This window comes from Lontra canadensis, unplaced genomic scaffold (assembly GCF_010015895.1).
Source record: "Lontra canadensis isolate GAN:19392208 unplaced genomic scaffold, GSC_riverotter_1.0 scaffold27, whole genome shotgun sequence".
Taxonomy (NCBI): domain Eukaryota; kingdom Metazoa; phylum Chordata; class Mammalia; order Carnivora; family Mustelidae; genus Lontra; species Lontra canadensis.
This window is the reverse complement of record NW_022631021.1, coordinates 12,351,321-12,366,421: the sequence shown is the minus strand read 5'-3', so window position 1 is coordinate 12,366,421 and position 15,101 is coordinate 12,351,321. Positions and strand designations below refer to the sequence as shown.

At 39.2% G+C, this 15,101-nt stretch overlaps 1 protein-coding gene across 1 annotated transcript; it reads left to right on the top strand.

The window, feature by feature from the left end:
- The first annotated feature begins 350 nt into the window (after positions 1-350).
- On the top strand, positions 351-9,197 carry PTP4A1 (protein tyrosine phosphatase 4A1). The gene is made up of 6 exons (XM_032864454.1): positions 351-465; positions 3,935-4,483; positions 5,521-5,613; positions 5,917-6,047; positions 7,254-7,328; positions 7,763-9,197. Exons 2-6 carry the CDS (start codon positions 4,379-4,381, stop codon positions 7,878-7,880), a joined length of 522 nt encoding a protein of 173 aa, XP_032720345.1. The 5' UTR covers positions 351-465; positions 3,935-4,378; the 3' UTR covers positions 7,881-9,197.
- The last annotated feature ends 5,904 nt before the right edge of the window (positions 9,198-15,101 follow it).

Genomic DNA, 15,101 nt, shown 5'->3' with positions numbered 1-15,101 from the left:
TGGCCCCTTCCCTCCCCCGCCCGGGAGATGCTACGACTCCAGCACTTCGCCATTCATCAACCGGTTCACACCGGCAGCGGCCGCCGCGCGGTGACGTCCGCGGGAGGGGGGTGGGCCTCCGCCCCCGATCGTCGGCGAGCTGCCGGGGTCCCGGCCGCGATTGGTGGCCGGGAGTTCGCACGTCGCACCGGCTATAAAAGGGAGGGCTTGTGACGCAAGGGCGCCTCGCCGCGCGTATTGGCTCCCTCTACTGCGGGCCGGCTGAGCTACCCGCTCTTCTCGGAGCCGCTCACTGCATGGTAGAGTCTGGTGCCCCCGCCGCCGCCTGTAAAGCCGCCGCCGCCCCGCGACGACCACCGGTACCCCCTGCCCTGCAGCCGCCGCCACCGCCGCCGCCTGTGTCGCCGCCGCCTCGGGACCGGCTGTATGATTAGGCCACAATCTTCAATGAGTAAACATATTCCTGTGAGTATCCGTCGCTCCGCCGCCTCTGGAGCCGGGGCTCCACGACAGGCCCCCCCATCCCCACCGTCGCCTTTGTTCCGAGCCCGGCGTCCGCTCCCCACCGCCCCGGCACGCAGTTCCGGTGGGTCCCTGGCTGGAGCGGGCCGGACTACGACCCCGTGGCCGGACGGTGGACTGGCTGCGGGGACGCGGACGCTGGGGTCCACCGGGTTGCGGGTTGGCGGTTGAATGCCGGAGGCACCGGCTTCCTCATCCCTGCCGAGCCGGGGGCGGCGGGGGCACTGCGGCCGGGCCTGAGCGGCGGGTGGGGGCGGTTTCGGCCACCGCAGCAGGCCGGGCGGGGCGGCACAAAAGCCGCTTTGTGACCGCCGCCTCCGCCCTTGGCCCTCGGGTCTGGCGCGCCTGTCCGGGGCCCGGCGGGCTCCGCGGCGTCCCGAGGCCCCTTTGTTTGGCCGAAAGAGAGCGGCCCGCCTGGGAAGCGGGAGACGTGGCCCGGGGTGGGGCAAGGGCTGCGCGTGTCACTGCGGAGCCGGATACGGGGAGGGCGCGGCGGCGGGGTCGCCACCGAACCCGGGCCGGCGTGGGGTAGGCGGGGCGGCCGGCGACGCTGATAACGGTCTCGGCCGAGAGGTCTCCGGGCTCGGGGACCGGCGCGGGACAGGAACCTGGTGCAGCCACCCCTGTGCTCCGCCGCCCGGACCGGCGCCTCAGACAAAATGGCCTCGGCGTCCGCGCCTGACTGAAGGCGCGGCGCGAACCCGTGATTGCGGCGCGGAGAGGGGGCGCCGCGGGCGGGCCCCGGCGCGCACCGCCGCGTGCGCGGAACTGCGGCCCTTGGGGGTTTTCCGCGAGCTTCAGCCTTGGCGGGGGCTAGAGCGAGGCTCTGCTAGGTGAGGAGATCGACTCCCTGCCCCGCCCTGCGCCCTCAGTCTCCACCTGGTAATTCGAGCTGTTCCGGATTTAACTCCCCACTTGGGGCTCTGGATAATGGGAACAAGTCGAGTCTTGTCCTTTCTCAGGGGCAAGTCGGTGGAGAAATGGTCTGGGTCTGAGCACCTTGGAAACTGCCAGGACTACTGTTGCACTGAAGCGAAGGAGTCCACGACCGGGCACCAGTATGCACTTTCCCTGCCAATCTTTGGGGCCCTGGATGGCGCCTTTTAATCAGGGACTATTTAGAACTGTTCCTGAAATCCTTGGTGTAATGTGTTGTTGCCTGCTTTTGGCTTGTGGCAACAGTAGCCAGCCAGAGCCAGAATTCTGAGGTTTATCTTCTGTCCGTGGAAGCCGCCTATGATTCCAAGAGTATTAAGTTGTTATTTGCACTGTAGTTGGAACCGTCTACCTGCTTGGGATCCAGATTCTGAGGCAATTCTTCCTGTTTCTCTTTTTATATGAATTTCGTTTGACGGCAGTAAATCAGTTGAAGACCAAAAAGCTAGGTCATTCCCAAGAGTAAAGCAGCATTTTACGTATGCTGTATACCAAATACATTACTTAAGATATAGTAGATCTGGAACAAACTTTTCAACGACCTATTGGACAGAGTGGTTCTACGGATTAATTCCTCTGACTCTGCAATCTGACGAATTTAAGCTTCTGCGCAGAAATTGCTTTGCCCAGACCTCCCTCCCACCCCCGCCCGGTGTATATTACGGTGATTATATAGAATGATAGGTGGGAAGGGGAAGAAACGCCTTGGTATTTCCGAGCTGCCTATTGTGGATAGTTTTTCCTTGGCAAGGAAATTGGTAGTGAGGGACTGTATTGGGCAGAACAGGTGTTAAGTAGTTGTGGTCACTGCTCTTTTGGTGGAAGTTCCCCCCCAGCCACTGGATGGCTCCACTAAGTGAATTATTTCTGTTGCTTTCTCTGCTTCCTGATGAACCTGCTTATATGAAGAGATACGGCCAAACTCAGCTGTAACACGAATTTTAGCTGTTAAATGTGGAAGTTGTATTGTGAAATACTGTCTTTTTCATACATGTGCTTTCAATTGAAAAAAGATGGTATCTGGAAATCAGAATACGAGTCATTGCACTTAACAGCTTTACAAAGGACTTCTTTAATTCATTGTATATCATGGAAAAGCTGCCAGAATTCACTTTTTTTTATTCTAAGGAAGTAATATTTAGTATTTGAGGCAAAAGTATAACTGAAATTATTTTCCAGATTACTGCTGTGTGTGTTCACTGTAGTAGAGCCAAGCTTACTTAATGGTAGTCACTAATGTTTTAACCCAGGTAGCAAATACATGAAGGAATACTCTCTGAGGGTTCCTTTGAACAGATTTGGAATAATGAAAGTCCTCTTTCTTCTGGGACAGCCTTGTAAGAAGTGACTCCTGAGGCTAGTTCCTTTGTTTTGACAGAAAAATGAACTAGGGTTTTGACTTGCTGTTTTTCACTGATCTGCTAGATCTCCATATGAATTCTTCAAAATGTAGCAAAATTTTTCTAGAAACTCTAACTAGTATGGTTCAAAATGCTATTTATAGGTGCAAAATGGAAATAACATAGTTTGAATTTAATTTTAAGCTTTTGAAATGCTTAAATATAAACTGGGGGGAATCTTTGGTTAAAAGATTTTATTTGGTAATTTTCCCTTGAGAATACATAGAAAGTGTTTGGGGGCAGTGACTGGCGCTTGGTACTCTTGTTAACCTATCAGTTTTTCTTATTCCTCTCTTTACTACTTAGCACTCACAGTCTTTTTTTTCCCTACTTTATGAATGTTCATTCTTGTATTTCATATAACAAGTTGATTAACTTCCAGAGACTCAGATAAGGAAAATCTGTTAAAAAAGAATTGTAAATTGATAGGTTGTTGGATCAAAAGATAGTGCATGTGGAAGCATTTTGAAAACCAGTTTCTTTTCTTTCCCTTAAAAACATTGGTTGAAGGGTGCCTGGCTGGCTCAGTTGGTAGAGCCTGTGACTCAATCTTAGGGTTAGGTTCCAGCCCCAAGCTGGATGTAAAGATTATTTTTAAAATAATTTTTTTAAAAGAGCATATTGAGTTTTTAGAGGAGTAAGTAAATTATGCAAGGACTAACAGCTTCGAGAGTTTTCATGAAGTTTACAATATGTAAAAATACTTTATTAGGTGGAAAAACAACATAAAGAGTTGTAAGTTTTATAACATTGTAAAGCCACCAACTATTTAAAAAAATATGGGAGTGTATGTGTAAGTGATATTGTCAAAATGTAGCAGTGCTGTTCTTTGAGGGGTCTCTGTATTAGGTCAGTAATTTCAATTTAAAGTAATCTACTTGTGAATGCTTGTTTTATGGTTTTTTATTTAATTTGTAATCATCCCTGTTATTTTTGTGGTTTAAATAAAAGTTTAAAAGGTGGCTTGGGCCCAAATTTGAAAGGATAGTCGTGCACTTAAATACTACAAAACCGTAATATGTTCCTTTGAATTGGAAAACAACTTTTTTCTTCTCTCTCTTTTTTCTTTTAAACAGCAGTTCTGTGGTGTTCTTGGTCACACATTTATGGAGTTTCTGAAGGGCAGTGGAGATTACTGCCAGGCACAGCACGACCTCTATGCAGACAAGTGAACTGTAGAAATTCATTACTACTCCACCAAGAAGCCCCCATAAAGAGTGGTTAACCTGGACACAGAAGTGTTGAATTGAAATCCACAGAGCATTTTACAAGAGTTCTGACCTGGATGGGGTAAACCTCAGTGCACTTCCTTTCTATTGCCTCAGTATTACTGGATTGAAGAATTGCTGCTTCTTGTTAGGAGGTTCATTTCATTTCCCATTGCTCCCAACTTCATACTCAAAGCACTGAGAATTTCAAGTGGAGTATATTGAAGTAGACTCAGTTTCTTTGCGTCATTTCTGTATTCAATTTTTAAAATTCTTTCATAACCCTATTGAGTGTTTTTTAACTAAATTAACATGGCTCGAATGAACCGCCCAGCTCCTGTGGAAGTCACATACAAGAACATGAGATTTCTTATTACACACAATCCAACCAATGCGACCTTAAACAAATTTATAGAGGTAAGGTTTGATACTTTCTAATGTCTTAAACTGATTGCAGTTTAATGGTGGGGCTTTTTATCAATCAAAATAAATAGGTGGTTTAGAGAAATTTTGGTTGGTATGTCTGCCGTTCAGTTTCCAGAAATGAAATACCAGTTTCTTCTTTAGGTTACAGGAAAATTATTTTGTACATTTCAGAAAGAGCATGTACTTGAATTAGTTTGCATTTATAAGATCATCTAGTTGTTCATGCCTCACAGTTTGCTTATTTAAATCTATATGAGGGCGGTATAACAGTATGATTCTCACAAGAAATTTATAGAAGGGAGGCTGCCACTTAAAGATAGTTCATATATCTGCTTAGTCTAATGACTAATACTGTAACCAAAGTTAGTTAATGTCTTGGACCCTATTTAATGCTTAGAAGCCAATTTTTAGCTACTAATTATAATTAGTAATAATGGATTATGAGTCTTAAAGCTTGTAGTTTTAAATAGTGTGAGGTTTTTTACACTGTACTTATAGGATTTTAGAGTCTTTGGATATACTTTTAAGGTTCTAAATTACAGTGTGTACTGCCAGTGAGCAAAAGTTTAAGGAGTTAATGTAATCAAGTCAAGTCAGATTACTTGTAGTCATGAGTGATTCCTTTGGGTTCTATTTACTTTTGTCTCTGAATTGCTTCTCTCCTCTTGTTCTTCATCTCCTTCCGGCTGGTGTTGCCAATACTATAAACACCTTCCATGTATGAAGGGCCACATGATTTTTTTTTAACTAAATTTATTAAAAATATGTGATATTTAATATTCTCCTTTTGTCCTATGCTAGTGTTGTCATTTAAAACAGGATTTCACTTCGCAGAGTTGAGTTGTAAATGTGGGTGGTATGGAATGAATGAATGAAAACAAGATTTACTTTCCTGTTAAACATACATAAGTTATACCATTTGTTCCGTGATTTTCTGTTAACTAGCAATACCTTTTCAGCAATTGGTGAGCAATAGTATCATGGTCATAAAGACTTCATTAAGTATTTTTTATGTATGTGTTATCCAGGAACTTAAGAAGTATGGCGTTACAACAATAGTAAGAGTATGTGAAGCAACTTATGACACTACTCTTGTGGAGAAAGAAGGCATCCATGTTCTTGTAAGTGTTTAATAGTTCCTATGTGTTTGATACTGTGCTACAAAATGACCAACTTCAAAAAGCTTGATTTTTTTTTAAGTTATTACGAAAGTATACAGCATCTTAATTTCTAATATGAAAGCTAAGCAAAGCTTTGAAGTAATGAGATCTTTATAAAGATTCAGCATTTATTTGCATTTCATTGACAGTGGGGTTTCATAAAAGACATGTTTAAGCATATTAAAATGCTTGAGTGTTAGAAACTTAGAATTATTAGTTGGCATTTATGCTAAAAAATCTAAAACGCTTATTCTTTTGACTTAGGATTGGCCTTTTGATGATGGCGCACCACCATCTAACCAGATTGTTGATGACTGGTTAAGTCTTGTAAAAATTAAGTTTCGTGAAGAACCTGGTTGTTGTATTGCTGTTCATTGTGTTGCAGGCCTTGGGAGGTAAGAGAATTTTTTAAATCCATTTAATGGTATTCGTCTTCATTCTAGTAAAAACTTGATTTTGAGTCCAAGAAAGATTCAGTTATCACTTTGTGAGTCAATTTGCTTTGTTAGGTTACATATTAAACTAAGTTTAAAAGTAGGTGAATGTAGGGGCACCTGGGTGGCTCAGTGGGTTAAGGCCTCTGCCTTCAGCTCGGGTCATGATCTCAGGGTCCTGGGATTGAGCCCCACATCGGGCTCTCTGCTCAGCAGGGAGCCTGCTTCCCCCTCTCTCTCTGCCTGCCTCTCTGCCTACTTGTGATCTCTGTCAGTCAAATAAATAAATAAAATCTTTAAAAAAAAAAAAAAGAAAAGAAAAAAAGTAGGTGAATGTAATAGAATAATATCTTCCAGTACAGCTGGAGCTAACAAATGCTATAGTTGTAAATTATACTTGTCTCTGTGGGCACAATTACGTACAGAATTAATTGTGCTAGCTTATATCAGTGATATCAATGATACGGAATCATTGTCCAGGCTCATTAGGAAAAAGAATTATGAATCATTTCTAAGGTGCTTTGAGTTGCATATGGTATACTTTTGATAGCGTTCTTGATCCTGGAGATCCCAGTTCACTGGGAACTCATTACCCACTAATGCCCAAATATTCATATCCAGATTTGTAACTCACTATTACTGCCCTCCATCCCACCACCAAGAAAAAAAAGTTCTTTTCTAGAGGGTAAAAATAAAATGAGCATTGGCCCTGGGGGTTTGGCATGCAACTGTGTCACAATCTCATTGATAATAAACAAAAAAGGAAGGAAATATTTCCAGAAGATCTTTAGGAAAAGGAGTTCATAACCTTTTAAAAAAAATTTTTTTTAAATACTATTCCTTGCTTGGATTCAGAAAAAATTATCTGCATTTATCAAGATTTACCCCCTTACGTTTTTTAAGATTGCCCTCAAATAATACAAGTCTTAGTTTTCAGACTTACTTGTAACAATTAAGGACATAGTTTATTTTTGGTTCTAGGTAAAGGTCTGGGTTTGGTAGGAAAATGCTGATGCTTTATTAATTTTTTAAAAAGAAGTCAACATTTACTCTAAGGTATTAATTACATAGGGAAGGTGGTAAATAATAGTACTTTTGGGTTAAGGGATGAATGTTTGAGGTGTTGAATTTTCCAGGACTGATTTATCAAAATTCTTACCCTACCAGAGCTCCAGTGCTTGTTGCCCTAGCATTAATTGAAGGTGGAATGAAATATGAAGATGCAGTACAGTTCATAAGACAGTAAGTATATAATGATTTTCTTTTCATTTCTTCATTATCAGTGGGTTTTATTACTACAAAAACAGTTTTTCCCCCCCACATCCCATCTAACCATTACATTCAAGATAGTATTAAAACCAGGAAATAGGATCTTATTTACACTCCTTGTAAATGCTCAGATTACGGAGATTCTAAAATAAATTGTCCATGTAAGTGGATCTCATATAAGTGGATATATAAATTTGACTGTTATAACCAGAACACTTAAGATTTAGGACTTTGTAGTACCCTTTTTCCATTTACACATGTATGTCTATCCATAAATTTGGCATTAAGTCACAGCATAATAATCAAAAAGATAAATTGCCACAAGAGGTAGTTGTCTATAGCATAGTAAACAGTAATATGGAGGGAGTTTGCTTTAGTAAATTCACCTTTTGTTTTTCTTCATGTAGAAAGCGGCGTGGAGCTTTTAACAGCAAGCAACTTTTGTATTTGGAGAAGTATCGTCCAAAAATGCGGCTGCGCTTCAAAGACTCCAATGGTCATAGAAACAACTGTTGCATTCAATAAAAGATCAGGGGTGCCTGATGTCATTTGCCTTGGAAGTGGAATTTGAAACAGGACCTAATTTGTCATACATATTAGCCAATATGTTGGCTTGGTGATTAAGTCTAATGAAGCTTCCATAGGAGTATTGGAAAGCAGTTTTATCAGGCCACAAGTTTGACGGGATTGCAGCCTCTGTGTTTGGGTTACAATCAACCTATTTGGACACTTTGCAAAAGATTCTTGCTTTACAGCATTTAAAATGTGCTTACCACTTGTACCAATTGACCTTTCCTGAAATCATGCAGTATTGAGTTATGTCTTTAAATTTATTCCCATGGCAGAATCTTATCAATATATAAGAAATTTAGAAAGATTAGGTGCCAAAATATCCAGCACAATACTTGTTGTATATTTTTAGTATCGTACAGAACTAAAATCCCAGGAACTATGAACACTCTGGACCTTATGTGGTTTATTCCTTCAGTCATTTCAAACATAGAAATTAGGGCCTATATGGTTATTTGCCTGCTCACTTTATGTTTACATCTCCCACATTCATACCAGTATACATCAGGTTTGCTCAACTTCTTTTTCCTTTTCTTTTTTTTTTTTTAAACCAAGTCTTAGAATGATTATTTCATGTCTTTCTACAAATTTAATTTTGTGCTGTTATGGAAAACCTCCATTTTGAAAATCTACGTTGTACAGAAGCACATGTCTTTAATGTCTCCAGACAAAAAAGCCTTACAGTTAATTTTAATGTTTGCACTTGGAGTGCAACTTACAGGGAGGGCCTGAAAAAAGAACGGGAGGGGGCTATTAAGTATTTTTAGTAAAATGTTGCCTTTGTCTTGTGCAGAACATGTAGAATATGCTCTTTAATTTAGTAAATATTTTTTTAAAAGGTAGAGCTGCTTTGTTATTGTAGCTAAAACAATTCTTAATCATAAAATTTCTGAAATTCTTGTAATTTTTTTTCTTATCTGAAGTTGTTTATCAACATATTTTTGTTTGAAGTGTGATTTTTTTTTCTCTTCCCAACTTTCTTTCAAAAAAAAAAAAAAAGTGGGTTTCTGCTAATGAATTGAGCAGACATCTAATATTTTATATGCCTTTTGAGCTGTGTAACTTAATATTTGGATACTTGATAATTTGTTTTATTATGTAATTGATAAATGGTGATGTGTATTAATGTTAGTTCAACCATATATTTATACTGTCTGGGAATGTGTGGTTGTAGTTCTGTGGGAGACATAATTTGTCAGTGTTCACCAGCTTGTAAAAATCTAGTGCGAGAGCTTAAACATCTAAATAAATAATGAAATGCATTTATCATCATTGAAATTGTTTGGCTTAAAGTTAACTGGTTTTGTAAAAAATGATATAAATGAATTAGGCTTCACTTAGTGCCATTTGAATTATGTCCTCTTTTTTTTTTTTAAACAAATGAAGGATTAAATGAGGTTGACATTTAGTAAGTTCTTGATGGACACAATTTGTTACAGTCATGAGAACTGCTTAACATTAAAAGTACTTTCCTTTATAGATTTTCCTTTTTAAAGGTTTAAATAATTTCAAACCTGTGTACTATGCTGTATTGAGAAACTAGAGAAAGGCCTTAATTTGAAGCTCAGTTCCACCAAATAATAACTTGTTTTGAGCAACTTCTGAGCCCGTTTTCTTATTTGCAAATAAGGGACGCCTTTACAGGTTTTGATATTGGAACATAATATTTGGCACATGAAGGCTTAATAAATTTTAAATTTCTTTCAGTATTTATTTCAGTAATCTAAGTGCTTCCTTTGCGTAGCTCATGTTAATCTAAAAGGGACAGATGTCCTTGTCTGATTTAACAGTTCTAATAGTTAAAACGGAGTAAGATTTAAAAAAAAAAAAATGGTACTCTACATTGTATTTTTAAAAAGATTTTGCTTCCATCTCTGCCAGTTTAGCACTTAATATACACTATTCTTAAAACTTAGAGCCAAGGCAAAAGCAATAAGTCTCTGGGGACCCTTAGTTCTTTAAATCTTACATGTTTTGTAATTGGGAGTAGTTAATTAACCTGAGTTTTTTTGGTGATTGTTTTGTTCTTTTTTAAATGCAGCCTTCCCCTGAAGATATTTGGTAATTTTGTAAAATTGATAACTAAATAATTATTGCTATTATCACACAGCCCATAAAACAGCATTTGTTTATTGAGAGGAGGTGCCATCATGATAAATGAAACATCTTGAGTTTGGAAACATTGTTGGTTTGCAGTATTGGATTGTATATATATGGTGCTTAAAATCAATTTATAAACCTCATCTGTACAGTATACAAATGATGAAATTTGCTTTTTATCCAAATATTTTGTGTCTTGTAAATATGACTAATTATAGAAATACCCATTATACATTTTGGGAGATTCCTTATATCTAACAAGAAATAAAATAGAAATAATGAGTTGAGATCTTGAATGTAAGAAGTTACCAGATGGTGTTTGAAAATTTGGTTATTACTTGGTTTTGGATAACAATTTCCATCAATAGGATAATGTGTTAAGTAGTGACTAGTTGACTAAGCCTGTCTCTAGGAACCATAATGCTGACAAGTAATGTGATTACTAAATCATAACAAGAGACAATGCAGTCCTTTAGCTGAAAGCAAAACCTAGGTGTGTATTGCCAGACTAACCAATTAATATAGCTATTGTGATAGCTACCATTTATTAAGGATCTTATTTTCAGGTAATTTTCATAATTTAATTATTTTAAAATCTTATATTTTCCCAATTTTATACATAAGGAATATAAACCTCTAGTTAGATGACTGATAAGTAGAATGCAGGGATTCAGGATACCCAGGTGGCTCAGTCAGTTGAGTGTCTGACTTCGATTTCCGCTCAGGTCACGAGTTGTTGAATTGAGCTCCCCTTTTGGCTCCATGTTCAGCAGGGAGTCTGCTTGAGAGTCCTTCTGTCCCTCACCCTACTCTCTCAAATAAAACCTTAAAAAATTCAGGGATTCAAACGTGACTACTACACATAGCTATGACTACATATGCCTGACCTTTTTTAATGTAATAAGTTGTTAAAGGTTTTAGGAGTTCTTAAACTGCCTGTGGAACTCATTCTCTTTTTTAAAAAGTGTGAATGTTACGTGATTGTGTAAATTTCTTCATTTAGATTGAACCTTTTCCTTCTTTTACAAAACCTTTTTTGAAGTAAATCAGGATCAGCTAAGATAATGCTGTAGAAACAAGCAACCCTGAAAATAATACAGATACCCTTACTTAACCTTCATATTCATTCCACCCAAGCTGATGGAGCATCTCTTCTCTAGAAAAGTGCTAGTTGTGACAGAAGGCCAAAAGGGCTTTGATAATTAAGTTTTTGACTAAGAGATCATGCATAACACTTCTATCCAACTCATTGGATGGAACCGGTCACATAGCCACCAGCACAGAAAATGCAGTCCTATTGTCCTGAAAAGCTAGAAATACACAGCAGTAATTGCTACCACATCAGAGTTTAGCCAGTAAACTTTTTTTTTTTTTTTTAAGTAAGCTGTATGCCCATGGGGTTTGAACTCCCAACCCTGAGAGCAAGATTCACAGGTTCTACCCACTGAATCAGCTGGGTACCCCTAAAGTAAAATTTTTTTTAAAGAGTATATCCACAGTAACATACCACATAACTGAAATATCAAGCACAGAGGATAAAGTTCTCAAGCAATCAAAATAGATACCATAAAGTTTAGGCATCCAAGTGTGCTTATTAGGGAATCAAAGGTGCTTATTTAAGCCTATTTAGTTTTATTTGACAGTAACTGTAGCAGCATTGGTAATTTGGTTCCCCTGCCAGACTAGAGGTAATAGATAAGATGCAGAGCATGGGGAGAGAAGCACATGGGTAAGGTACATATGTCAACCTGATATTGAAAGACTTGGACTATGAAAACTAAGCTGAATTTAAAAAGCACAGCCATTTGGGACACATCAGTGTTATGGACGAATAGCCTTAGGTTTATATACCCCTGTAGACCTTCAGCCCATCAATGTTTCACACAGACCACAGAACAATTACAGATATTTATAATGATTACCTCCATCATCAAAACTATAAACGATTACATTCAGCTTTGTATGTTTTAAGGCAAATTTTGTTATCTAAAATGTTGAGGATATTCTTAGAAAAATGGTGCCATGAATAAGTTTTGCAAACATGACCTAAACTTAGATATTATTTACTGCTATATTATTTAGTGCTTTTAATATGTTGATGTAAATTTTGTATCTTTCCAGGAGTGTAATATATAACTATTGAATAAGTCAGCTCCCAGAAGGAAACAGATGGTACATTCACAGTGGACAATTGAGAATATGTAATAGAGGGAAACCAACAAAGGAGAATGAAGTACTGTTACCATCTCCAGGCCTAAAGAGGCGAGGAAGGGGGTGGGGGACAGTTAACAACAGGGGAAAACAGCTAAATGGAGAGGACTGACTGCCTCACAGAAGCTGTGACTCTAGTAGGAAGACAGCCAACTAACTTGTGGCAATCCCACAGAAGGGAGGTGAGAGACCCAGAATAAATAGCTATCTCCATTTCCCTATCTCCTTTAATCCTCAGCCCTCCTCCCCATTAGCCCAATCCAAGAGGAAGGCAGAGCAAAGGAACCTGGAGTCTAAGATAAACCCTTTGGGCACAGAGCAGAAGGAAAACTAGTAGAGAGTGGGAAACAAAATATTCTATACAACTGTGGGTTCCTTTTTTTCACAGATGACTGTTTGGGATACAGTATTCTGCAGAACATGTTTTCAGAAAACTTGACATTATCCATTTATAAACATACAAACTACTACATACAAACATTTTTAAAAAGTGACAGTGGAAGAATCTACACTAATATGAAAGAACTCGTTCATTCAATTTCAGTTTAATCAAGTGTTGATTTGGGGAGGAGAAAATACAATTTCTCCAACAAAATGGTAAGATAAACAACATAATGTCTATTTCACTTTTGATTTATGAACTGTGATCATGGAGTTGGTCATTTTTGCAAAAATATTCCAGGGCTTTCTCCCAATGATCTTTATTAACCAGTTATTCAGATAATTTGTCTTGCAGCTACTCTGGCATCTACCATGGCATCCATATAAATTTTCTTTCTTCCAATTTTAATTGATTTAACTCTACCAGAAACTCATCTAATAATAACTTTCGGGGGATGCCTGGGGTGGCTCAGTAAGTATGTTAAGCATCTGCCTTTGGCTCAGGTCATGATCCCGGGGTCGTGGGATAGAGTCCCACATCAGGCTCTTTTTTCAGCAGGGAGCTTGCTTCTCCAGCTCTGCTGCTCCCCCTGCTTGTGTGTGGGCTCTCTCTCTGACAAATAAATAAAATCTTTAAGAAAAAAAAGAAAACACTTTGTAGTGAGTTGTGCAGTTCTCCAGAAGCACTTTCATTGACTTCGTTCAATCCTGAAACGTAAATTTCACTTGCATATGTTTACATTGTGTTGTTGGCTACACTAGCAAGAAAATGACCAACAACTTGGTTTGGATGTATTTCACAATGCTAATGTTAAACAGGGAGAAAGACTGGTAGACTAATTTTTAAGTGGATGTTCATCAATGAAAATACTATATTTTGCTTCCCTACAACTTAATTTACGTAGGGAGTCAACGAATATACAGCTAAAAAGGGCCCTTAGTTCGAAGGAATGAGCAAGAGTTCAGCTTCTATTTGACTAATGAGATCTGGATAGGTGTTGACTCTCTTAATTCTTTGTTATTCAGTCAGTGTTCATCAAAAACCTACTAGAACTGGGTGATGAACCTTAAGAGGAGCACATGATGTAATGAGCACTGGGTATTATATAAGACCGATAAATCACTGACCACCACCTCTGAAACCAGTAATTAATTCATTTATATGTGAATTGAGCTTAAATAAATAAATTTTTATATATATATATATTTGCACATACAAATCAAGTAAATATACATATATATATATATATATATATATATATATATATATATATATGTTTTTTTAAACCTACTAGAAGTTTTCACACTAGAGGCCCAGCCAAACTGTTGCTAAGAACTTCAGTAACTCCCATACCTTGTCAGCCAAGTATTCAGTTTTGCCCAGGGAAACCAACCCATCAGCTGGTTTCTGTAATTGTCATAATGCAAAACCTATATAACATGACAATATTTAATGACTATTAACAACAAGCCCACCCTCCACCCTGTACCCTCTTTCAACATATTTAAACCAAAGGACAGTGTTTCGGAGAAATCTCTGTCAGGGGATTTCCCTAATTTGAATTCAGTCACTAAAAGAATCAGCATACTAAGCGCTCCGGGGTGACTCAGTTGGTAAAGGTAAGGGCCCATTCCTGATTTCGGATCAGGTCATGATTTCAAGGTTGTAAGGTCAAGCCCAGAGTCTGGCTCTGTGCTCAGCCAGGAGTCAGATTCTTTTTTTCCCCTCATCCTCTGCCCCTCCCTCATTTAGACACATTCTAAATACATAATTTTTTTTTTTTTTAAAGAACACCTTTTTAAAAAATTAGCATAGTAAGAAAAGTATACTTACAAGCGTGTAAGACAAGTTGTTCTGTTTTTACTAGTTAGTATTTTATGACTTACTATGTTTGCTGGGATATATTCATTTGGTCAATGCCAAACGCGATCATTAGATGCTTTCTGTCAGTTCAAAGCATACATATTCTTCTAGGTAAGAAGCACTGTTTCTTTTCAAAAAACGGTAGATATTCTTCTGGTTTGTTGGTGGGGCTAGGAGCAAGAAGAGAGGCAAAATTCTCCTAGCCTTGGGGCGCCTAAGTGGTTGAGTCGTTAAGCATCTGCCTCCCTCTCAGGTCATGATCCCAGATTCTGGGATCAAGCCCCGCATCAGGCTCTCTGCTCAGCGGGAAGCCTGCTTCTTCCTCTCCCACTCCCCCTGCCTGTGTTCCCTCTCTCGGTCTTTCTCTCTCTCTTTCTGGGTCAAACAAATAAAATCTCAAAAAAAAAAAAAATCCTAGCCTTGAAAGAGCTATTGAATTTTTCAATTGACTAGAATCAGGAAATTGTTCATTAATTCCATAGACGTTCATTAAGTAAGCATTAGGTACCATGTACTTGGCATTGAAGACAAAGTAATGAGGACCGCTTGGTCCCTGCCTTCATGGAATTTAGGCTAGAGATCCAAAACTTGCACTTTTGGGTATAGTACAGTAGCGTATC